The 26,488-nt window shown below is 46.6% G+C and overlaps 1 protein-coding gene across 1 annotated transcript in view; it reads right to left on the reverse strand.

The window, feature by feature from the left end:
- The window catches only part of IPO4 (importin 4), a 205,142-nt gene that overhangs the window by 113,556 nt on the left and 65,098 nt on the right, over positions 1–26,488 (reverse strand). The window contains exons 6-11 of the mRNA XM_088470020.1: positions 16,809–16,988; positions 16,617–16,682; positions 13,865–13,966; positions 12,863–12,946; positions 10,799–10,966; positions 4,547–4,600 (exon numbers count right to left, since the gene is read on the reverse strand). Coding sequence (XP_088326146.1) covers positions 4,547–4,600; positions 10,799–10,966; positions 12,863–12,946; positions 13,865–13,966; positions 16,617–16,682; positions 16,809–16,988 — 654 coding nt within the window. The remainder of the gene's footprint in view (positions 1–4,546; positions 4,601–10,798; positions 10,967–12,862; positions 12,947–13,864; positions 13,967–16,616; positions 16,683–16,808; positions 16,989–26,488) is intronic.

The following is a 26,488-nucleotide window of genomic DNA, read 5'->3' on the forward strand; positions in this document are numbered from 1 at the left end:
GAATTTCTCACACATTTCTGCTCACACCCTTCTGAATGCGTGCAGAAATGCTGGCGATTGCGGCTATCGCGCCCTGACAGAGCAATAATTGAATTGCTCTGTCGGAAGACTTAATAAAAAAAAAACGCCGGCAAAACATTTGAATCGCCCCCGCAGTGGATATTTACTGTATTAATAAAAACACAATTTTTTCACCGATACACACTCAGTGCTAATTGCTTCTATTTCTTTGCATTCTCACTTAGGGCAGTGGAGAAAAATCTTCTGGGTGGGGGACCTTTGAGGTTGATGACATAACCCTGTTCTATGATCCCCAACACCCAGCAGTTAGTTTCCTGGAAGGTGGGAAGCCAATCCGTCAGGTACTAGATTTCTCAGGCACCTTGGGCCCTGAGTGTCTACACAATCAGGTGGATCTACAGGCCTGCGCCAAACTCCAACTGGGAAATGCTCTAGCTTTGGAAGCCTGCCCTCTAGCCGCTGTCCCGCTTGTAAGGAAGGTAACAAAGGAAACTGAAGTCTTTTGAGTTTCGGGACTAACACTGATGGGGAAGTACTCTTACTGGCAGTGGACTGCACAATCACCTCATCTAACTCCAGGCCAAAATTAATGCAGTCTTTAAAAAGGTGAGTGCTTTAAGAGAAAGCTTGGACTCAGAGTCTGCCTCCCAGGAGAGAATCTACCCAAGCAGTAGCCAGCATTGGTCAAACAGACACCACAGTGCCCATAAAAATAGACTTGAGGCAGCCCTTTTTGTCCAGTGGGTACCTAAAGGATGCCTAACCTGGGACTGGAAGCGCCCACCTTGGAGGACTGTTCCCACTTCAGCGTGGGATCTGTTAGCAGCAGAGATGCAACACGGCGCAGCAGAGAACTTGGGAGCTAACATTCTGCACAGGTACAATGGGTGCAGCAGGTGCCCAGGCCTAGCCCTCTCACTGGTTAGCCAACAGTCTGTCCAGCTCAACTACTTACCTGCCCCAAGCCTAGGCCTAGGCTAACACCGGCTCAGCTATGACAGGTATTGCACCCCCTCCTCCAGAACCTGCAAAACCCCGCAGTACATTCTGCGCACAAAGCCAAAGTCCAGCTGTCCACACGGTAATTTTGCCTTACTTAGAGCACACATAAAAAAAACATGGCAATAGCGCCCTCTTCAAGTTTAGAGAACTCTGCCTTTTCAGCCATAAGGATGACTTCGTAAAAAATATAAAACAGGCAGGCAGCTGGTATGCAGATTACACAGGTTTGGTAAAAACACAGCTTCCAGTACAGCAATGAAAAACACAGCTGGAATGCAGATCAAAGTTGTTTAACAATACACAGGTAACAGTACAGTAATGCTAAAAACAGAAGCACTGCAATACATAGCCTTCCTGTAGAGGCTAAGGAGCAGCAGCTGCAAAGGGGAGAAGCTGGTGTCTTGAAGCAGTGTCCGCAGAGAGCTGTCCCTGGCTGCACCACAGAGGAATGATGTCATTCCCTCCCTCGGCTGCAGCACAAACAGGCTGGGGCTACCACCTGGAGGTGGCAAGGTGTGCAGCCAGCTCCTCCCACATAGAAGTGCCCCAAAAACAAGCAGGAACTGAAGACATTTGCAGTAGAGGCCTGGCAGAGCATCACCAGGGATGAAACCCAGCGTCTGGTGATGTCTATGCGTTCCAGACTTCAGGCTGTAATTGCCTGCAAAGGATTTGCAGCAAAGTATTAAAAAGTGAAAGTTAGATTTAGGATTGATTAGTTTTGTCCCATTACTTTTGGCCCCTTAAAAATAGGAGGCACTTATAGAAACCGTTGTAATTCCTACACCGTTCACCCGATTTTGATGTAATTACCCTCAAATTAAATCTGAAAGTCTGCAGTTAAAGCACATCGTGTTTGTTTCATTTCAAAACCATTGTGGTGGTGAATAGAGGCCAAAATCTGAAAATTCTGTCAATGTCCCAATATTTATGGACCTGACTGTATATAAGCAATTCTAGACAATCATAGATACAAACAAATAGTATGATAAAGATTGCTCGCTTCTATCAGGAAATGAAACAGTAACGACAAAGAAATATAGTTTAGACGTGGATAAATAACTCCAGATGTATGCGGCTTTATTGCCCCCATCCATCCACTTGTGAAAGTAACTAAAATGGCTATTAGCGCACATTTCCATCAGCCCTATCCACAGTGCAAGAGATTAGTTTGAAATCAGACCTCTGCACACGCTCACCTCTAAACAGCCCGCAATTCCGTCAATGACACACCCTACACTACACTGCAATAATATTAACTAAGGAATCAGTAGATTAAGACTTTTTTTTAAACTGTATTTTAAATACCTGTATACTGTATTAAAAGGAGCTCACTGCACAGCCATATAATTATGTTAAAAGAAAGACTTTTAACAAAGGAAATAAACTATTAATTTAGATGTAAATAAATATTTTAATGATTCATTCACAAAAACATTAGTTACAAATTTTCTACTAGCTATTAATTTGACCATGCCAAGTGCATGTCTAACTAGATTTCATGTGGGAAATACATTCAGCATTGTTTGTGAAATCTGCTACATGACATAACCCTAACACCAATTATGGATTCAGTAGAAAGACAGATTTATATAAACATCTGTACATGAAAGGTTTCCTGTGACATTTCTGGTTAGAAACAGTAAATATGGAAACTGTAGCATCATCCCCCTTTGTCTGCATAGATGAGGAATTCTCCTGTATATGTGTGCAAGTAGGGAGGTCAATTCCGGGATCTGCGGGATACTGGGATTTTGGCCCAAAAAAGCCGGGATTTGAATCCCGGGATTGGTGCCTCCAATCCCGGGAATTACAGGAATACAGTACTCATGCGCATATTTGTTTTCAGACGGACAGCACTGAGCACTCGGCTCAGACGCTGCCCCAGCCCGGACAGTCTGTGTGTGACGTCAGAGCTCATGCTGCCCAGCCCCAGGCCAGCCCGTCCCTTCACCAGCCATGCCCGCCCAAGTAGGTCCGTCAGCCCCTGCTGGTGCCGAGTCAGTGCCGCGGCTGCGTGGTGACAGTGAGTGACACTGTCACTGTGGCACACTGTCTGAGCAGTGCCTGTGGCTGAACTCAGAGTAGGACTGTCACTGGCACTGCTCAGGGGGAAGACTGGGTCTGGGAGTCACTGAATGCCTGGGCTGGTCCTGGCTGCACTCTCCAAACTGTGCTGTGTTGACTCACAAAGTGGACTCTGTGTCAGTGATTGCTGAAGCTGAGGAGGCTGTGTGCTGCTGCTGCAGAGGACGTTGTTCAACTGGAGTGGACTCTGGAAGAGGGTGAGGCTGGCTGGGGGGGGGCATGAAAGTTATTTTGTTGCTGTGGTGGCGCGGGGTCCCAGGAAAGTTTTATTTTCTTTCATGTGGGCCTGTGATTATGGACCAAGAATCATGGCCCAGAAGCACAGGCAAAAAATAAAAAACTGGCATGACCCCCCCCACACCACAGGATAAAAATTACTTTCATGGCCCATGAATGTTATTTTTTTCCAATGGGCCCGTGCTGGATCATGAATGTAAAGGTGTAGGGGACAGGCCCCCAGTCAGTCTCTTATTTTTATTGATTAACTCGATCCTGGGTATCCCCAGAATGGGGATTTTTTCAATCCCGAATCCCAGGATTGAAAAAACGAGGTGGGATTGGCTTAACTATGTGCAACGCCCACCGATACCATATCCAGCTGTATGTAGATGAATATCACTTTATGATGAGACATTTCTTCTAAGGGGAGGATGGCGAGAGGGAGCAGAAGGACCACTGAGGACCATCACGGCTGTCTGTAGTACATACATCCCAAAAGTTTGTGATTTGGTAAGCACCCAAAAAGGGGACATGGTGAAATCACGCTGTGGGTGTGGCACTACCCCCTGGAACCTGCCGAGTTCTTCCGAAGAGCTAATTTGCCCCTCAACTCTCTTCTCTTAACACTGCAGCATTACAGTGTACTCCAGAACAAATCTACCAACATTTGTACACAGCCATGTTGTTACCCAAAGCACATTACATATATTAAGAGCTAAACGATTGGAGGTTAGTGTCACTTTAAAAGGATCATCTAATTAAAAAAATGTAATAGATTTGTGACTTCCACTCACTATGTGCACTAAATCAGTGTTCTCTCTTTAAATGCAGGAGGTAAAGACCATGTCCTGTTATTTATCTTCCCCATGCAAAGAATTCTATAAAGAGGTGCTATGAAAGCAGCAGGAGCCACACGTCTATGCAGGTCATGATATTACCAGGATTTCCAGCAAATGTGGAAGTGTGACTGTGGTTGCTGTAATAATGGTTGTATTGCCCTAAACATAGTTATTACTAGTGAAAAAAAAAATTAAATGGTTAAGGTAAAGCAATTCTTAAGATGGCAATATAAGGGAACATATTTCAGAAGTAGAGTTTCAAATATTTCTACCAGGATCAAAGACCGGTGAATTAAAAGGAATTTGTAATGGTCAAATAATGAACTCTTGGTGAAACTTGTCAAAAAGAATGTCAGGGACTTATCTTGCTTACTTACCAGTTGAGGAAATAACTTCTCAGGCGAAAGATGAAGAGCCAATATGTCGATCACCTGTAATACCAAACACATTATAAGAAAATATATGCAGTGATATAACAAGAGATATGGTAAGAACTTACCTTTGTTATCTCTGTTTCTACGAAGTCCATAGGGTCCACAGGGTTGACCTTGGGGATATAGCTGGATCAGGATCCATGGGCACCACACAGTTAAGCTTTTAGCTCCCAGGATGCACTTGGGTCCTCCTCTATACCCCGCCCCCGAGCCACAGGCACCTCAGTTGGTAAGCAGCCTAGGCCGGAGGAGAATATGGAACAGAGAGAAGGAAGACTGGAACACACAAGAAACCATACTCAAAGAAATGGGAGACGGAAAACCGGTGACCAGCCACACAGCCCATTTGAAGCCAGGTGCGTCAGGGCGGGCGCCCTGTGGACCCTATGGACTTCGTAGAAACAGAGATAACAAAGGTAAGTTCTTACCATATCTCTTGTTTTCTACTTCAGGGTCCATAGGGGGTCCACAGGGTTGACCTTGGGGATGTCCCAAAGCAGTTCAACTAAGGGCGGGGACGCACCTGTGCTGAAACTAGCACCCGGCGCCCAAAGGATGCATCCTGAGAGGCGAAGGTGTCAAACGCATAGAACCTCAAAAACGTTTGAATTGAAGACCAAGTGGCCGCCTTACACAGCTGAACAGCAGAAGCGCCACGTCTAGCAGCCCAAGAGGGACCCACAGAACGAGTGGAATGAGCCTTAACAGAAGCTGGCACAGGTAAACCCTCCTGTGCATAAGCCTCACAAATAACGGAACAAAGCCAACGGGCTAACGTTTGTTTGTTGGCAGGCCAACCCCTCTTGTGAAAACCAAAGAGGATAAACAAGGAATCAGACTTCCTAACCGAAGCCGTCCGGTCTACATAAATTCTAAACGCCCGGACCACATCTAAGGAAGTCTCACCAGCTGAAAGATCAGGGGACTGAAAAGCTGGCACAACAAGTTCCTGATTAATGTGGAACTTCGAGACCACTTTGGGCAAAAACTCAGGACGAGTGCGGAGCACCGCTCTGTCTCGGAGAAAAATCAGGAAAGGAGGGCGACAGGAAAGTGCCCCCAATTCAGACACCCTCCTGGCTGAAGCAATTGCCAGGAGAAAAACCGTCTTAAATGTCAGCCACTTGAGCTCCACCGACTCAAGAGGCTCAAACGGAGGACCCTGCAGGACCCGTAGCACCACTGCCAAGTCCCAAGGAGCCACAGGAGGCACAAAGGGAGGCTGGATCCTGAGAACACCTTGGAAAAAGGTGTGAACGTCTGGCAGTATTGCAATCCGCCGTTGAAACCACGCGGACAAGGCGGACACATGAACCTTCAGAGATGCAAGGCGTAAGCAGAGGTCCAATCCTGACTGAAGAAATTCCAAGATCCTAGAAACTCGGAACACCTGAGGATCATAATGTCTAGACTCACACCACTGAAAGTAAGTGTGCCACACTCTGTGATAAATCCGTGCTGAAGCAGGCTTGCGTGCCCTGAGCATGGTACCAATAACCGAACTGGAGAAGCCCCGAGACCTCAAGACGGCTGTCTCAAGAGCCACGCCGTCAAAGACAGCCGACCCAGATCCGGGCAAAGGCAGGGCCCCTGAGACAACAGGTCCCGACGCTGAGGAAGAAGGTACGGCGAGTCAATGGAGAGGCTCCTGAGAACGGAGTAGAGATCGGAGTACCAAGGCCGTCTGGGCCACGCCGGAGCCACCAGCACGAGCGTGCCGCCGTCCTGCTTGAATTTCCGCAGAACCCGAGGAAGTAGGGATATCGGAGGAAACAGATACGCCAGGTGAAAAGACCATTTCACCGACAGCGCGTCCACCAGACTTGCGCCTGCGTCTCTTGTCCTTGACCCGTAAACGGGCAACTTGTGATTGTGACGGGAGGCCATCAAGTCCAGCTCCGGCAGTCCCCATCTGTCCACGAGTAGCTGAAACACCTCTGGGTGAAGCGACCATTCCCCGGGATTCACGTCGTGACGGCTGAGGAAGTCCGCTTCCCAATTGAGGACTCCGGGGATGAAGACTGCCGAGATCGCTGGAACGTGAGACTCCGCCCAAGCAAGAATGCGAGACACCTCCGACATTGCTGCCCGACTGCGAGTTCCCCCTTGGTGGTTGATGTACGCCACCGTGGTGGCGTTGTCGGACTGCACCTGAACCGCCCTTCCGTGAAGAGCGGGGCCGGACGACTGCAGGGCCCTGTATACTGCCCGCAGTTCCAGGATGTTGATGGGAAGAAGTGCTTCTTCCGCAGACCAACGACCCTGGAGAGACAATGAGCCGGTCACTGCCCCCCAACCCCGGAGACTGGCATCGGTCGTGAGCAGGACCCAGTCCGGGATCCAAAAGGGGCGCCCCTCGACGAGATGAGCAGTCTGAAGCCACCAAGCCAAAGATTTCCGAACGTCCGGAGACAACACCAGCACCTGAGAGCGGATCCGGTGAGGTAACCCGTTCCATTCCGATAGAATCAGCCCCTGCAGGGGCCGGGAATGGAACTGGGCAAATTCCACCATGTCGACTGTCGACACCATGGACCCCAGAACTCTCATAGCCGAATGGACCGACAGGCGGCAACTGCTCAGGCAACTGCGTATCCGCAGCTGTAGGGAGGCGACCTTCTCCGGAGTCAGGAAGATCCTTTGCTGACGAGAATCCAACAGGGCTCCCAAATGAACCATCCGCTGTGATGGAATCAGGGAGGACTTTTTCCAATTTATCAACCACCTGTGTGCTTGCAGGCAAGCGATCGTCAGGTGGAGATGTTGAAGCAGTACCTCCGGGGAGCTCGCCAGCAACAGGAGGTCGTCCAGATACGGCAGCAGCCATACATTCCGGTTCCGAAGATGTGCGGCCATGACCGCCATAATCTTCGTGAACACCCTCGGTGCCGTGGAGAGACCAAAGGGCAGCGCCCGGAACTGATAGTGGTGTTGAAGGATAGCGAACCTCAGATACCGCTGGTGCGAAGATGCTATCGGAACATGGAGGTAGTCGTCCTGGATGTCCAGGGACACCATGTAATCCCCCGGTTCCATCGCCAGAATGATGGAACGTAACGTTTCCATCCGGAACTTGGGAACTATGAGGAATTTGTTCAGATACTTCAAGTTGAGGATAGGGCGATGAGAACCATTGGGTTTCTGCACCAGAAACAGAGACGAATAATACCCCGTCCCTCGTTGTGATTGAGGAACGGGAACAATGACCCCTGCTTTCAGCAAGGACTCTATAGCCTCCTGAACCTGTAACGCCTTGGTCTTGTCCTGAGAAGGACTCGTGCAGAAAAACTGGTGGGGTGGTCTGTGCCGAAAAGACAGGGCGTACCCCTGGGAGACCACTTCTCGAACCCAGGCATCCATGGTGGTATTGTGCCAGCACTGGGCAAATAGAAGAAGTCGGCCTCCCACTCTGAGGTCCCCCAGAGGGAGGCCCGTCCCATCAGGCCGCAGGTTTATCTTCCTGCTTGGAAGAAGGGCGCCGAGCACTCCAGGCTTGCTTCTTGGGTTTAGAGGCAGTCTTACTCGCAGACTGTCTCGGGAAGGACTGACCTTTCGCCTTACCCTGAACCCGAAAGGAACGAAAAGCCGAACGCCGAACCTTAGCAGGCAGTGCCGCCGAAGGAAGGAAGGCCGACTTGGATTTAGCCAGGGTATCCACTATTTTGTCCAAGTCCGGACCAAATAGTAATTCCCCATTGAAAGGTAAGGCCTCCAGACCTTTCTTTGAATCAGAGTCCGCTCTCCAGGACCGCAACCATAAGGATCGGCGGGCAGACACCGCTGCAGCCGATACCCGCGAGGTCAGCAGACTAGCATCTAAAGAAGCTTCTCCAATGTAAGAAGCAGCGTCCCTCATTTGTCCCAACAACGCCCGCTGGACATCCGGAGCGTCGTCCGGGAAGGTATCTTCCAATGCATTGGCCCACCCCTCAATGGCCTTGGCCACCCAGGAGATGGCCATGGACGGTCGGGCCACCGCCCCGGAGAGGGAGTAAATAGACTTTAAGCAAGTCTCAACTTTCCTGTCCGTGGGATCCTTCAGCGAGGATATCGACGGTAATGGTAAGGTAGCGCCCCGAGTTAAACGGGTGACATGGGAATCCACCGCCGGTGGAGTTTCCCATTTTTTACAATGTGCCTCAGGGAAGGGATAATTAGAAGCCAACCGCTTCTGAGGAAGGAATCTCTTACTGGGCGCCTGCCAAGCTACCGCCATATGATCCGTCAACTGATCCGACAGGGGAAACACCGCAGAAGCCACCTTAGTTTTTTTTAAACTAGGAAACTTCGACTTAGGAACCGATGCCTCATCATCTATAAGAAGAATAGCTCGCACCGCCCTAACTAGTGCTCGCACATTAATGGACGACTTGGTATCCATTTCCTGGACCGAGGCGTCCGAGTCAGTGTCATCAGGGACCTCCCCACCATCTGAGGAACCCTCTGAGTCCGATACCTGAGCAGCCCGTGTCATGAGTGGGCGTTTTGAAATCCTAGAAGGCATGTCAGTCTGCAACATTGACTGAAAAGCCGAGGAAGCGGCCGCCAAATTTTGCGCGGAGTTGGAGAGCACATCCACCCAGGGTGGAGGAGTCGCCATAGGGGCCTGAAAAGGTACCACAGGCTGCTGCGGCACAGGGGAAGCCTGTATATACACAGGCAACCCCGCATAGGGACCCACTGACTGAGACCCAGGAGGACTCCGCAATAACTGCGGGACACCCGGGGAATGAGGGATGGTCGGCTAGTAGGGAGAGCAGTCGGGACCGACAGACGGTCCGCAATAGACACCAGCACTTGAGAAAACATCGCCCACGGTGGTTCCTGCGTCAGAGAAGGTCTGGATAGGCCAGGAGCCACCTGGCATCGACTACACAGGCCATCCTGTTACAAATCCTCCCTATCCACTCCTGCAGAACAGCGTCCGCAGGAGGCCAACACCGGAGCCACTGAGCGCTCAACCTCCTCGTCTGACATGACAGAATATATCTGGCAACAGGGCAGAAGTAAACGCACTCACCGGTGTGCTGAACAACAGCCTACAATATGGCACTGTGTAGCACACAACTGTATGTGACGGACCTCACAAATACGTGATCTATATTAGTGAGGTTAGTAGAAACGCCCCTCCCCCACACACCTGTAGGGCTTGTAGGAGAAGGAAAGGGATAGGTATAAGCTGACAGTAAGCGGAAAATAAGCACAGACAGGCAGCACTAGCAAAAGTCACATACCATGCAGAGAAGATATACTCACTGCACCTTTTCACTACAATCAACCTACCCAGATTCAGTGTCTGGGAGGGCTATAGCGCTGTGTACACTGTCCTTAAATCGGGGGAGAGGTACACAGGGGGACCGGTCCGCGTGCTCCCTGAGATCTGCGCTGCCACATAGAAAATGGCCCCCAGAGACCTCAGAGGAGGAGTGGCCGAAGAGTCTGCAGCTCAGCGACGCCAGACTGCGTGTTGAAAGGCGCGCTGAGCTGAGGGGAGGAGCCGCTGTACAGGGAAGGCTTCCTCCCCTGGCTGGCCATAACCCCAGGGATGCTGGCTTCCCGCATGCCTGTTAACCCTGGTGGTCTAGTGGTCCCACGGGTTATGGGGGGCCCGCCGCCACTGCCAGCAGCCTCAGGTCTGTCCCCAGGACCGGAGGCTAATGGACTGCATTTTAAGGCATTCCGCGCGCCGCCGCTAGCCAGCGACGCGCGGCTTACCTGAATCCCCGGCGACTCCGGCAGCAGTCCTGGGAGGTAGACAGAGTCCGGCTAGCATGGACTCTGTCCTCCCGCCGCGATCCCCAGATCAGTACTGGCGTCGCGGCACCAGTCGGGGATCAGAGCGGCAGCGTGGGCGTCTGAATAGACAGCCCTTCGCTGCCGTCTGTAGTAAAAAGAAAGATTAAATAAACAAAACTAAAAAAAGCTTCTGGGGGCTGCTCCTGCAGCCCCCCCTGCGCGGTGACCGACTCCGGCCGGGCACCAACTTACACTGAGGTGCCTGTGGCTCGGGGGCGGGGTATAGAGGAGGACCCAAGTGCATCCTGGGAGCTAAAAGCTTAACTGTGTGGTGCCCATGGATCCTGATCCAGCTATATCCCCAAGGTCAACCCTGTGGACCCCCTATGGACCCTGAAGTAGAAATGCAGGGTTCTTAAATGCACACACAACAGTAAATACATGTGGTATATAGCTGACCTGAACTGCATAGTGTTTGGGTGACTCCACTTCAGCCCCCTCTTCCAACAACTCTTCATCCTCATCGTCTTGGTCTTCGGGGTCCATTTGCCCAGGAGGCGGCTCAGCGCACATGATGGGGAAAATCGCATTGAGAATCTGAGTCAGCAGCTTTTGCTTCAAGATGGACTTAGATGACAGAGATCACATTAGATTAATTATAATATGTTTGCCTCCAGGAAACTCTGTAACATGTACTAGTTAATGACGATTTACTACTTCTATGAAATAAATAATATCATACTGCACTGTAATAATTTAATCCCTTTGTGCATCAAAAAGCAGTTTGGTTGATAGCGAGACTCAGCAACAGGAACATTTCAGAGATGATCAACATAAACAAGCTTTACCAAGTCTTTATAAAGGCGTTTCACCTTAATGAGGATCTACCAAGCTGCTGGAAGGAGGCCCTAAAGAAAATCACGTACTAGGTGATTGAAATGGATGCAGGGTGGAATGGAATTATGTTGTTATAGTACTGCAAACAGACACCTTATTTCACTTTCATTTGCTACACGAAGAGGTGAGTGAAATTTTATATATATATATATATATGTATAGAAATCACAGGGGCTCTGCACTCACCATAATAACTAACAATAATAATAATAAACATAATATACAGTGGGGTTTTGGTTCATGAATTGATCAATGCATTTAAGCTTGCAGCCCCGTCACGGGACCCCACTTTACTGCAAGTCCCTACTCTATTGCTCAGAATTATAACATGGACATAGCCATCACATTAGTGTTAAACTCAGGGTATGCTATCAAGGTTTAAAGCTCACAGCAACTTTGCTTTTAAATGTGAGACAGTTACCAAGGACACCTGTTGCAAAGCACCTAGGAAAACAGCTGACACAAGTTAGATAACTAGTTAAAAGGGGTGCATGAGAAAATGTGATCACAAAAATGATTAATTATAAAAATCAATCATAATAAACAGAGCCCCTGTGATTTCTATTTAAACAATGTGGTCACATACCATGTTGCACCCCAAATCTAGGAATGGTGAGTGCCGTGGATTAGTGCTTTTTGTTTATTATGATTGATTTTTATAATTAATCATTTTTGTGATCACATTTTCTCATGCACCCCTTTTAACTAGTTATTTAACTTGTGTCAGCTGTTTTCCTAGGTGCTTTGCAACAGGTGTGCTTGGTAACTGTCTCACATTTAAAAACAAAGTTGCTGTGAGCTTTAAACCTTGATAGCGTACCCTGAGTTTAACACTAATGTGATGGCTATGTCCATGTTATAATTCTGAGCAATAGAGTAGGGACTTGCAGTAAAGTGGGGTCCCGTGACGGGGGCTGCAAGCTTAAATGCATTGATCAATTCATGAACCAAAACCCCACTGTTTATTATGTTTATTATTATTATTGTTAGTAATTATGGTGAGTGCAGAGCCCCTGTGATTTCTATTTAAACAATGTGGTCACATACCATGTGTGGATTAGTGCTTTTTGTTATATATATATATATATATATATATATATATATATATATATATATATATATAAATTATATAGATTTTGCAGATGACTGATGTGATTAAAGTTCCCCTTTCTGCTTTACAAGTCTGGTGAGTGCACCTTATTTGGAGACTATATTATATTTATATATATTTTATGTATATACACATATGTCCATCCACATGAAAGCAGTGTACACCATCACATTAACCTGGGTACTCCTCAAAGAAATATCCATTCAATTAATTTTTTCAGGCTGCTCCAAAAACAGGCAGTAATATGAAGGCACTCACCGGACCTGGTTCTTATGTTCATTCTAGGTTTCTCAGTCATTTGTTAGTACTTTTTCATGCATTTTCCTTGTATGAAACCATATTTCCCATATTTAGACTATTAGACTATTACATCTATAATTAGCATCAGTTGTACCATTCTACAGAGTTATTTCCAAAGTACACTGTTGTAGCCTGATTTAACACATGCTCTAAATTTTCTGTAACTTTCTACATAAAAAGCTGCTAATTACAGAAACCTAAACAATATAACTCACTTTGCTCTTGAGTTTGATGAGGAAGCGAATGCAATAAAGTGACTTCACACGGAGGTTATCAGACAGTGATGTGTTTACAGCAATCTGCATAGAGACAAGCACAACAATCTCATAATTGCTTATTTTCTCTTTTATGCCACGTCTGCTATTTTTACAAGTTTAAGCCTAAATCAATGATATACACAATTGCAAATAAATCTCGTCAATTGAAAAAGAGGGAGCTACATATTTAACAGCTGCCTAAACTCTTCCCCGTATTTGGATATGAATAACCTCACATTAAAGCTGATAGTTATATAATGACTATGGTTTTAAAGTGCAGACTAACTTGAAAATCTTTTGGTAAACAGGTAAAATAACAAAAATTGTGTCAGTATCCAAATATATATGGACGTACGTGTGCGTGTGTTACTTTAGAATAAAAAAAATCCTGCAGCTGTGTCTTTGCTTAAATCAGTCTTTCTCTAACTCTGACAAATGACCAGTGGAGACACAACAAAAGTGTACGAACCATTTGTTCATTCACACACCACTAAGATAGCCTGTTAAATACAATGGTGCTGCACTCTCTTTTTCCCGAGTCCAAACATGACGGTATAAAAAAGGTTTTATGAAACTTTGCACAGATAATAGGCAGAATCCACTGCTGCATTGAGACTTCACCAGACACTTAGGATTTATATAACCATACAGACACTACCAACTACCAAGAACATCACAGAACAGTGTAACACAAAAACAGACAATACCATCACAAACGGTCAGCAATCAAAGTTTTTTGACAGACTACAGTATTTGCACCTTATAGAAATATACTCAGTGCATGGTCCTACACGCATTTAGATTATCATAAGGTACAAGCATGGCTAAACATCAATGTGTGTGTACCCTAAGTCACAGTATAGGTAGGTAGGTATGTATGTATGTATGTATGTATGACAGAAAGCACATAGCATGCATTAATGATTATAATGAAAAAAGTGCCTGTGAAGTAAAAAATACCTCAAGGCAGAAGTGAATGACCTCCGCCAGGTAATGAACAATGACTGACACTTCACTTTCAATCAGCTCATCAAAAACTTCCATTGCTTCACATGCCTGTACCTGAGGAAGACAAAAAACGTAAAACAAAATGTCACCAAGAAACACCAAAATAATAATCCAACAAGCAGTGAAATACAGTGTGAAAGCGTGAACATTTCCACCTGCAATTGTATGAAGAACCCCCAGTTTGCTGGTTTGCATGTGTATTATATATATATATATATATATATATATATATATATATATATATATATATAAAACTATATATCTATATTTATATATATATATATATATATATATATATATATATATATATTACAACAGACAATACATACACCAAGAGAATGCTTATAGTGTAGTAAATCTTATAACTTTCTTGCTGAGTTAAAGTTTGCATAAAATAGGAAATTAGGTGTACATTATAATAGCTTGTTATAGTGCTTAACTGGGTAATCTTTACACTGTGTTCATTCCATCCTAGCCCTCATAAGGGAGTTGATACACATCCAGGAGAATACCCCAATGTGGGACTCCAACGCTTCCATTACTTGTGATCTCAGATCTGGTTATAATCCTGTTGGAAAACCCTTACACCAAACGCACCCAAAAAACAAGCCCAAGGCCATTCATTGCGTAGTATAATTCCAATTTAATATACTTACTAAAATCAGCTCAAATAGTCTTACATTTTGTTACAAGCCAACAGAAACAGATGGTGTCTGCAGGTCAACAATCCCTGTCACTGAGGTACGATCTTTCGGTGAATTTGCGTTTCGCACTATAGCCGCCTAATGCCAGACAACTTGCTTTCATCAGAAATTAATTCCTCAGGGGAGTGGCTTCACAAAAAACAGGTGCTTATTTAACAATAATCAGCAGTTCTTACCTCATATGCTGTGCAAATTACTTCTGGTGTTGCAGATATACATTAATAACAGTTTCGTTCTGACTTCACATACTCCTTTTTGTGGAGCCCAACATCCTCACAATCGGAACTCCTTACAATTCATGGCCACCATACAGGATTCCAGCTCACCATACTTCAACTTACGCTCCAGCTCATTAAAGGGATTGTTTAGCAATTTTGCTAAATTATCAAAATATCACTTAAAGTAGACATTCAACTTTTACATGGAGGCAAAAAATGGTGTCTAATACCTTTATTGTAATCTTACATCCAGTGGGCTATATGGCAAACTATTGCTGGTACTGCATCTCTATACAGCACAAAAATGTTCACAGAAATGACAGAACTCCTGAGTAAAAAGGTAAGTAAAAGGTAGAACCATGGCTTCTGACTTCCGATCACAAGTGGCGTGGACCAACAGAGACACAACTGTGTGTAACGTCACCAGTGTTCTTCCCAGGCTGTTTTTTGCGGGCACATCGCCCGGCAGAAACAGGCTACCGCCCAGCACTATCCACCGCCGACCCCTGCTGTGGAACGCTGGCCTCTGAAGTGACCGGAGGCTAAAGAAGCCTCAGATCGCCTCAGAAGCAAGTGTTCCCAGTGATGCACTGTGCGGGTGACATCATGACGTCACCCGCGATGTGAGGAGCCTGCCCCGCGCGCCTGCTGGAACTAGTTAGATCCAGTCAGAGCAAGGCAGCGGCAGTGGGAGCGCGAGCAAGTTAAGGTAAGTTCTGGGCTGGGACCGGGACCAGTCTGGGGACACTGCCTAAGGGGGCACTATTTTAGCCTGGGGGCACTGCATAAGGGACCAGCCTGGTGGCACTGCACAAGGGACACTATTTAAGCCTGGAGACACTGCATTAGGGGCCAGTCTGGGGGCACTACATAGGGGCACTACTTCAGCCTGGGGGCACTGCATAAGGGACCAGCCTGGTGACACTGCACAAGGGACACTATTTAAGCCTGGGGGCACTGCATTAGGGGCCAGCCTGGGGGCACTGTATAAGGGACACTATTTAAGCCTGGGGGCACTGCATAAGGGGCCAGTCTGGGGGCACTACTTCAGCCTGGGGGCACTGCATAAGGGCAAAGCAAAACTACAGGGGGCACTGCATAAAGGGGAAAACTACAGGGGGCACTCTATAAAGGGGAAAACTACAGGGGGCACTGTATAAAGGGCACAAATACATGGGGCACTGCATATGGAGATAACTACATGGGGCACTGCATAATGGACAATTTGACTGAGCGCCAGTGGGGGAGCAGCTGGAGACCTGTCAGGCTGGAATGGTAAGGGAGATACTCCTTTTCCCGACGCGCGCATAATTGTGAAGGCCCCCACCCGGCTACTTCTTGATGCCACCCGGCTGGAAAATATTTCTGGGGAGAACACTGGTCACATAACTGAACCTGAGGCAGGGAGGTACAATTTAATTTTAAGTAATCAAGGCTTTGTCTCACTTCAAAGATAATAAAACTGCCAAAGATATATCCTGGAGGAAAACTATTTAATAAGTTTCAAGGCAGTACTTGATCCACTGCAAAAACTGAAAATGGTTTAATTTTTGTTGGTGTTTGTTTACATTTTTATAGGTTTAAGGCCTGAGTAACAGGGCTTAACATCTAAATATTACACCTCTGCATCCATCATGAAATCACAGAGGGGGGGCCTTCAAGTTTAATTTGTACTGTGCCCCATAATTTATGATGGCAGTGCTGCTTGTCAATGAGAACTATATAAACTTTAGTAGAGAGCAAAGAAAAGACAGAAGCAAGCAAATGGTTTTAAAACTTTACCTCATTGGTCTGTATTAAATTTTTGATAGCTGTTACTAACTTTGGCACCAGGGACCTCAGTAGGTTCTATGACAGAAACAAGCAAAAACAAAATAAAAGAGCAATGTAAAAAACTAAAAAAGTCAAGAGAGAGAATACAAGTGAATGTTTATTACAGACACAGAGAAAAATCTTTGGGTTGCATGTACTTACTGTTTCATTACCAACCAGTTCGTGCACTATACTGGTAACAGACTGAATAGTATAAAATAGCACCGGTCCATTCTGAAGATCACACAGAGTTTGATTGAAAAGTTTGATCAAATCAGGGAAGTGAGGCCGAAAACTGTCAGCATTGAGATCAACAGCGCAGCGAAGAAGCAAGAGACCTACCTGAAATGTCAAAAAAAAACACAGTTGAAATGAACTATACAGTAGCTAGAACCACTAATAATCTGAAATAAAAGATAAACCTGAAAGAGAACAGATATCATGCAGGACAACATCCAAAGCTTAAAGAAAATACCAAACTACTGAAAGTTCTCAACACATGGAAAAAACACTACCATACTGAGGGCTTAGCAAATGCAAACTGAAAAAATGAAACACAGACAACATGAATTGCTGCCCCACTTATTCAGAAGATCAAGTTGTACAAACTCATATATTGAAATAAGCTATCAATGCAATTCCTTTAAGAAACACTATGAAATATGATTCATATAGAAACTAGCAATGTTCTGTATATGAAAAGACTGATGTCAAGTTTAAAGCTCTGTAATGGAGAGGATTTTGAAATATCGCTCCTCTAAAAGCAAGACCACCAAATAAATATGACTGTCAGAGAGATAGCTAGAGACAGTTAATAGAGACCACAAGTGAAAACTGTGACTCTGTACACTAAAAGGCTGTAGTATTAACAGCAAGGGAAGTCAGGCCAAGCCTCACTGGGGAGTACAAGGAGCATACTTACCTACTTTCTTGGAATGTACGGGAGGCTTCTGAATTTAAGGAGCGTATCCACTTGCCGATAGAGGAACGACAGTACAATTACAACATTGTAATCGTACAGTCGTTCCTCATCTTGTGCAGTGCCTACACTGAATGATATGTCATTCGGTGCAGGCAGCCTCCCTCATCCCCGAACATGCTCAATCTGTCGTTATCGGCAGATTGACTAGCATGTTCAGCCGATGATTGATGTTGGGAACGACCAGCGGGAGCACGCATCGCTGGTCGTTTCCGACATTATACTGGACGATTTATGCACGATTAATGAGCGTTAGAACGATTACAATGTGGTAAATGTTCGTAAATGTTCAATAGCTCATTTATATCGGCAAGTGGATACGCACCTTAAGGGTGCTCTCCCAGACTCCAGAGAAAGTAGGCAGGTATCTCTCTTGGCACTCACTTCCTGAGTGAAGTGGGTGGTTCGGGGGCTTGATGTATCGTGTGGAAGCCTAACTATCGGCAAGTAAGACGGAGTACTTGCTGAATGCAAGAAACTGAAATTTTGAATTTTTTTTAGATTTTTTTTTGTAGAGCACCAAAGAGTAGGAAAAACAGTGTACATAAAACATGACAAGAGTCACAATTTTGGTTAGCAATGCTGAGTCACAGATTTGAGGTCATGACTTTGTATATAATTGCAGTGTTTGTAAGGGTTTACCTACAGGTGTTCTGGATTTCTCACGTTACAAAATCATACTGGTAGGTTAATTGGCTTCAGACAAAATGGGCCCTACACTTTAGACTAAATAAGGCAATAACTAATGTGAATGATTAAACATTCTGTGTTCAGTGCTGCGTAATATAATTGGTGCTATAAAAAGATACAATTATGATGAAAAACAATATATAGGCCTAATCAGGTATTAAGAGCAGAATATGTAATGTGATCCACCCAAATATAGCAAACCAGTTTGTGTAAGTAAACAAGTTGGTTAATGTTGCCTGAAGTAGACTTCAGATACCTGTTTTGTGATACTGAGCCTTAAGGGTATATTTACTAAAGTGAAAGATTTTAGAAGTGGAGATGTTGCCCATAGCAACCAATCAGATTCTAGCTATTACCTTCTAGAAGGTGCTAGATAAATGTTAGGTAGAATATGATTGGTTGCTATGGACAACATTTCCACTTCTAAAAACTCTCACTTTAGTAAATATACACCTTAGTGTTTATGTAGAAATTCTTGAGTGGCCTGACAACCAGTCAACTGTGGTTTATTGCACTATGCACAGTTGCTGAAAATCGAGAACCCATTTGTAGAGCTGGGTCGTCTTCTCCACCCAAACAAGACAATACCTTTTACTCTTAAGGCCCCCATAAATCAGCAATTGATTGCAGCAATTGTGCAATCTGCAATCAGTAGTGTATAAAAATCTTTCCCCTTTTCAATCGATTGCAGAATTGCCACAATCAATTGAAAAAGGTAAAGATTTTTATACACAATCGATTGCAAATTGCACAGTTGCTGCAATCAATTGCTGATGTATGGGGGCCTTAACTCGGAATAGATTATCTCTTTTTAAGTCATAGGATTTACTGCAGGAAGGAAACACAGGCCAAATGACATGATGAATCACGAGTCAATGGCACTTAACTGATCTTCTACATTAGGACTTGTATTGCAGGGGACTGCTGGAGGCCAATATCATGGAATATATACAAAACAGGCCTGACACCTCAAAAATATTCGTGTGGGAAGCACATAAGTGCATTATAACAGGCAAGTGCATCCAATATGATCCTTGCTGCCCAGGAGGCTGTACTTGAAAATAAATTAAGGTGTTAGAAACTACCTAAAGGGGCTCTATATCCAGTGGTGTATTAAATGCTCTAATAGAAACAAGAGAGGCACTAAACAAACTAACAAATATTACTCAGACCGATTCCCCCTCAATAATTTTGTTAACAGATGTAAGAGTAGACTAGAGTGTCACAAACGTCCACTTAAGGCTTTTCATAGTGAGACTGACTTGTCTGCATAGGATTATAGCCCAATTAAAACAAAGGAAGTGATTCAAATGCATCGGATATAAACTAAATATATATATTTGATTTTAGCTCTAATGAGAGATAACCTAGACAACTCTGGTATCAGAATGGAAAACCAGGAATACAAAAACAGGATTTTGGTTCTTACCGGTAAATCCGTTTCTCCGATTCCACAAGGGACAACAACAACGGGGTATAGACGTGGGTCGAGAAGAGCCTGGTACTTTAAAAATGTCTAAAGATGTGACTGGCACCTCCCCCTCTTTAGCCCATCAGTCCCAGTTAAAAAAAAAACTGAGCCCAGGGGGAGACGGAGGAAACACATAAAGGAGAAGGAAAAGCAAATAAGGAAATGAGCACAGCTGCGAAACAAACAAAATGCACGTTACACAGCAGTCACACCATAAACAACACACTGTAGCAATGAGTGCAGAAGAAAACAACCACAACAGGTAACTGTTAACACAACAGGAAACAGAGCTGGGAGAGCGTCCAGTGTCCCCTGTGGATTCGGAGAAACAGATTTATCGGTAAGTACCAAAATCCTGTTTTCTCCTTCATCCACTAGGGGGCACTGGAGTTACAACACTGGGGACGTCCCAAAGCCCCCATCATGGGAGGGAGAGCACTGTGAAACTTGCAACACCCTACGGCCAAAACTAGCAAGCCGAGGACGCAAAAGGTATCAAACCTGTAAAACCTTACAAAGGTATGAAAAAAAGAGGACCAAGTAGCCACCCTATAAAGTTGAGAAGCGGAGGCCTCCCTGTGCATCGCCCAAGAAGTACCCAATGAGCGCGTAGAATGCGCAGAAATGGATACGGGCGGGGCCAAATAATTAGACAAATAAGACTGACGAATAGTCAGACAGATCCATCTTGCTAAAGTCTGCTTAGACGCCGGCCAAACCGCTTGGCCGCATAATAAGGGAAGCAAGTGCCAGAAACAAGACCAGTTTCCAGGTAAGGAGTTTTAAGTAAATTTCGGCCAAAGGTTAAAAGAGCATGGACTGAAGAAAGAAGATCCCATGAGTATATAGGTGGAAGAAAGGGAGGTTGGTTGTACGCAAAGAACATCTTGGAGAAAAGTCTGAACCTCGGGAAGCAGTGCCAGAGGACGCTGAAAGAAAACCGATAATGCAGAAATCTGCACCTTAAGGGAACCCAACCGAAGCCCAGCATCCAATTTGTAGAAAAAGAAGGTGGTGAGATAAATGTAAAGAACTAGAGGAAACAAACTGCTCACACCAGGACACATAAGATTTACAAATTCTATGGTAATGTGCCGAGGTGACTGGCTTACAAGCCCGAAGCATGGTCTGAATCACCCTCCTCGGAATTCCCCGACTTCTTAAAATGGCGGTTTCAACAGCCACGCCATCAAACGAAGACGACAAAAATCAGGGTGAACGAAAGGGCCCTGCTGCAGGTGGTCTGATCGAGGCATAAGAGGCAGAGGATCGTCCGCCAGGAGGAAGAGAAGATCAAAGTACCAAGCTCGGCGAGGCCAATCTGGAGCCACCAAAAGGCTGTCACAGATTCACGCTTGATGCACTTGAGCACCCGTGGAATTAGAGGGAATGGAAGAAACAGGTACACCAGATCGTATGACCAGAGTAGAGACAGAGCGTCCGCTCCTACCGCCTTGGGATCCCTCGTCCAGGAGCAATAAAGAGGTAATTGGTGATTGTTCCTGGAGGCCATGAGATCTATCTGAGGTACACCCCAACGGAACAACAGGCGCCGAAAGACCTCGGGATGGAGAGGCCATTTCCCCAGATGAAGATCCTGCTGACTGAGGTAGTCTGCTTCTCATTTGTCTTCTCCTGTAATGAAGATTGCTGAGATGGCCGGGACCATGCGGCACCGAGTCCCCCCTTGGAGATTTATGAATGCCACAGCTGTGGCGTTGTCCGACTGGATACGAACTGATGTCCCCCGTAACAGAGGAGCTGCTGCAATGAGAGCGTAATAGACGGCTCGCAGTTCTAGGACATTGATTGGTAAGAAAGACTCCAGGCGTGTCCAGTGTCCCTGGAACTGGTTGTTCAAGGATACTGCCCCCCAACCGCGGAGACTGGCATCCGTGGTCAGCAGAACCCAGTTCCAAATGCCAAATCGACGTCCTGCCAGTAGGTGATCCATCTGGAGCCACCAAAGTAGGCAAATCCAAGATTGCGGAGACAAGGTTACCAGATGATGCATCTGCAGATGAGATCCGGAACAATGGGACAAAAGATCCAACTGGAACATTCTGGAGTGAAGCCTGCCGAACGTTCTGGAGTGAAACCATCCTGGAGTGAGAGTACCTCACGAACTGCGAGGATCAAAGCCACCACCCCTTGCGACGGTGGTTCTGGTTCGTGAGAGAAGACTTCCGTATCCGAGTCCTCCAGTGTCTCCCCTTCCTCATCTTTCTGTGAAGAGTAATTTCCATCCGATTGGAGAACCGCCGGCAAAGTTCGTTTGTTGGGCTGCCGGCAGACGCTGACATACGATGATCTGGAAGATGAACTCATCATATGTACCAAACTGCCTACCGAACGGGATAAACCCTGTGCCCATTCAGTGGTTGCAAAGGGGGTTGGGAAGTACTGGGACCTACCCGAGCAACTTTCCTTTCCCTTCTGGAGGCGGCTAACTGGTAAGTTAAATCCGCCATACCAGTAAAAGATTGCATCCAGGATGGAAGCATACTCACACCCTACAGAGCAATAGAAGGTTCTGCATCACACACTTCACATAGGGTATTTCCCTCTGAGCGTGCATGTGTGATTTTTTTTCTTGCAGTTAGAGCAAGCAAACTTTTTGTGAAGTCTTCTCTGTTGCCTTAGCTGCCATTTTGTGCATACAGCCAGACACACACACACACACACTGCACACCCACCAGCCTAAAGCACAGGACAGAATAATATGAGATATGGTAAGAACTTACCCTTGTTATCTCTATTTCTACGAAGTCCATAGAGTTCCACAGGATACCTTGGGGTATAGGCGATGGCGGCAGACATCCAGGCACCACAGAGTAAAGTTTTCAGCCTCCCAGGATGCACGGGGGTCCCTCTCCTATACCCCGCCCCCGAGCCTCAGGCCACTCAGTTTCGTAACAAGCCATAGGCCGGAGCAGGAGCAAAAAAGAGAGAGAAGACAGTCTGGAACACACAAGAATCACATTCTCACCAGAAGGAGACGGAGAAACCGGTGACCAGATCAAAGCCCATCTGCAGTACAGGTGCGACATGGCGGGAGTCCTGTGTAGCCCTATGGACTTCGAAGAAATAGAGATAACAATGGTAAGTTCTTACCATATCTCATATTTTCTACTGCAGGGTCCATAGGGTATCCACAGGATACCTTGGGGATGTCCCAAAGCAGTATCCTTTAAGGGTGGGGACGCTCCTGTGCTGTAAGGAGAATCCGCCGCACGAAGGTAGCATCCTGAGAGGCGAAGGTATCAAAAACATAATACCTTACAAAAATATGGACAGATGACCACGTGGCTGCCAATCACCGCTGAAGCGCCACGTCGAGCTGCCCACGAAGGACCCACAGACCTAGTGGAAGAGTTTTAATAGAGGATGGAACAGGAAGACCTGTGAATCCATCCTGCCAAAGTTAGCGCAGTGGCAGGCCAACACTTTTTATGGAAGCCAGAAAGGACAAAACCGAGAGTCTGATTTCCTAAACGGACTGGTACGGTCAACTTAAACTCTTAGAACCCGTACCACATCCAAAGAGGCCTCACCAGCAGAAAGGACTGGGTAAGTAAAGGCAGGTACTATAATTTCCTCATTGATGTGGAAACTAGACACCACCGTAGGTAAAAAACCAGGGCAAGTGCGAAGCACTGCCCAGTTCCTAGGAAAGATGAGAAGAAGGGAGGTCTACATGACACAGCCCCCCATTCTGAGATCCTACCGGCCAAATCAATGGCCAGAAGGAATACATTCCTAGCCGGAAGCCATTTGAAATCCACTGAGCCCAGTGGATCAAATGGCGGTCCTCAGAAAGCCCTAAAGACCACAGCCAAATCCCAAGGAGCCACAGGTGGAACAAAGGGATGCCGAATATAATGTACACCCTGCACAATGGTGCGGACATCAGGAAGAGTAGCAATCCTACGATGAAACCAACAGGGCAGAAACCTGCACCTTCAGGTAAGCAAGACGAAGACCGGTATCTAAGCCCACCTGTAGGAAAGCCAACACTCTGGATATCCGGAATACCCGAGGAGCATAGCCTGTAGGGCGACACAACTGAAAGAAAGTATGCCATACCTGATGGTAACTTCTTGCAGATAAAATCTTCCGAGCTCTTAGCATGGACATAGGCCCTGTTAACTATAGAGCTGGAAAAACTCGTAGACCTTAAGAGGGCAGTCTCCACCGCCACACCGTCAAGGACAGACAACCCAGGTCTGGGTATCAGCCAGGATCCTGAGACAACAGGATCCGGTCGTAGAGGTAACAGCTTCGGAGTGTTAACTGAAACACTCCAAAGATCTGAGTAATAGTGCCGTCTGGTCCACGCACGAGCTATCAGCAGGAGCGCGCCTCCTTCTTGCTATTATTGGAGGAAGAAGGGATAACGGAGGGACGAGGTACACAACTTGGAAGGTCCACTGGACCAACATACGTCCACCGTAAGAGTCTCATCTCTGAAAGGCTCCACTTGTTCACCAGAAGATTGAACACCTCCTGATGAAGAGGACATTTCCCTGAATGCACGTCCTGACTGCCGGGAAAGCCTGCTTTCCATCTGAGGATTCCTGAATGAACACTGCCGATGACGGCAGGGATATAGCCTTCCACCCAAGCCAGAATTCGGGACACCACTGTTAGTGTCGCCCGACTTCGGGAACCTCCTAGGTGGTGTACAGAAGCCATCATGATGGCGTTGTCAGACTGTACCTGCACGATATTTCCGTGGAGGACCTGTCCTGTATGCTGGAGAACCTTGAATACTGCTCTGAGTTCTCAGATGTTTATGGGAAGCGCAAAAACTACTGGAGTCCACCTGCCCTGGAACAAGAGTGGGCCCGTCACTGCTTCCCAGCCACGTATACTGGCGTCCGTCGTCAGAAGGACCCAGTCCGCAATCCCAAAGGAGGTGCCCCTTGTTTAGGTGAGCTTTCCGCAGCCAGCAGGCCAGAGAGAGACAAACCTCCGGGGAAAGCACTATTGACTTTATCCTATGGGGCAACCCATCCCACCCGGAGAGGATCCTTTTTTCTAGAGGTTCAGAGTGACACTGGGTACTCTCCACCATGTCGAACAGCGACACCCTGGAACCACATTGCAGAGTGAATAGACACTCAGCGACTCTGCAGGCAACTGCGTACCTTTGCCTGTAATGCAGAGATCTCTTCCTCAATCACAAAGACCCTCAGATGTTGGGATATGGAGCATCCTCTGTGAAGAATCAGAGAGGACCATTTCCAGTGTATCAGTCAGCCCTAACGTAGCAACACAGATATTGTCCGTTGCAGATGGCACTGAAGTATCTCTGGAGACTCTGGTAACACCAGGAGGTCGCCCGGATTGGGTAACAAGCGGCCATGACCCTGGTAAAACTGGAAATGCTTATCGACCACTGCAAACCTGAGGAAAAACACTGGTGGTCTATGAAAATAGGGACATTCAGGTAGTCACCCTGAATATATCGAACGACACCACAAAATTCCCCGGCTCTATTGAATGATGGAATGCAGGGTCCACCTCCTGAACCAAGGAACCCTTAAGAATTTGTTGAAGGATTCGAGGTTGAGGATGTCCAGGTAAGACCCATTGGGTTTCTGTACCAGAAAGAGGATGGAGTAATACCTCGTTCCCCTTTGGGGCAATGGAATAGGTACTATAACTCCTGCCTGGAGCATAGAGTGTAACACCCTCAAAAATTACAGGGCCTTGTCTTGAATTGACAGAAGATCTGTAACGAAAAACCGTCTGGGAGTCGGTTACCGGGAGGAGAGGACATACCTTCAAGAAAATACTTCTCTTACCCCAGTGGCCGTGGAGGTCAGACACCAGCACTGGGCGAACTGCAGAAGCCGGCCTCCAACTCTGGGGTCCCCCGAGAGGAGGCCCGTCCCGTGAGGCTGAAGGCTTATAGTCCAACTTGGGAGTAGGACGTCTTGTACTCCAAGCCTGTTCTTATGGTTGAGCAGATTTCCTGGCTACTGACTGTCTTGGAAAGCTATATTTTAGACTTACCCTGGCCTCACAGGGTCGAAAAGACGAAGCCCCAGACCCCGATGGGACTGTAGCTGATGGCAGACATGCAGACGTAGCTGCTGCCTGCGGGGCCACAATTGTGTCCAGATGAGGGCCTATCCCATAAAAGGCAAAGCATTCCAAATGGAATCTGCGTCCGCTTTCCAAGAGCGCAACCACAGGGAGCGGCGAGCCGCTACTGCTGCCGAGCCGCTACTGCTGCCGAGGAGATTCTGGAAAAAAGTAGGCTCTATGTAAGACTGTCTCATTATGAACGTGGCTAAGTCTCTGAGAATTTGCCACTATCCACCTGCTCTGCTGGAGAGTCAGTGTGCAGAGATCCAGTTACCTATCCAGCGCTTCATGGCTCTGGCCCCCCAGCACACGGCCATAGCCGGCCTGGAAGCCCCTCCAGCAAGGGAATAATTTGGATTTTAGATATATTTGCACCTTGCAATGTGTAACCTCCTTCAAGGAGGACCTGGAGGGCATGGGCAACGTAGCACTCCTCACTAGGCGTGTAACATGAGAATCTACCCGTAAAGGTAACTCCCATTCGGAAAAATAATTATCCGCAAAGGGGTATGCAAAAGGTCAACCGTTTTTGAGGCTGGAACCGCTTACCCGGATTTTCCACGCCTCCTCTAAATGATCCACCTGACCAGATAGAGGAATTACAGT

This window comes from Taudactylus pleione, unplaced genomic scaffold, assembly GCF_031769625.1.
Source record: "Taudactylus pleione unplaced genomic scaffold, aTauple2 ptg000095l, whole genome shotgun sequence".
In the NCBI taxonomy this organism is placed as follows: Eukaryota; Metazoa; Chordata; class Amphibia; order Anura; family Myobatrachidae; genus Taudactylus; species Taudactylus pleione.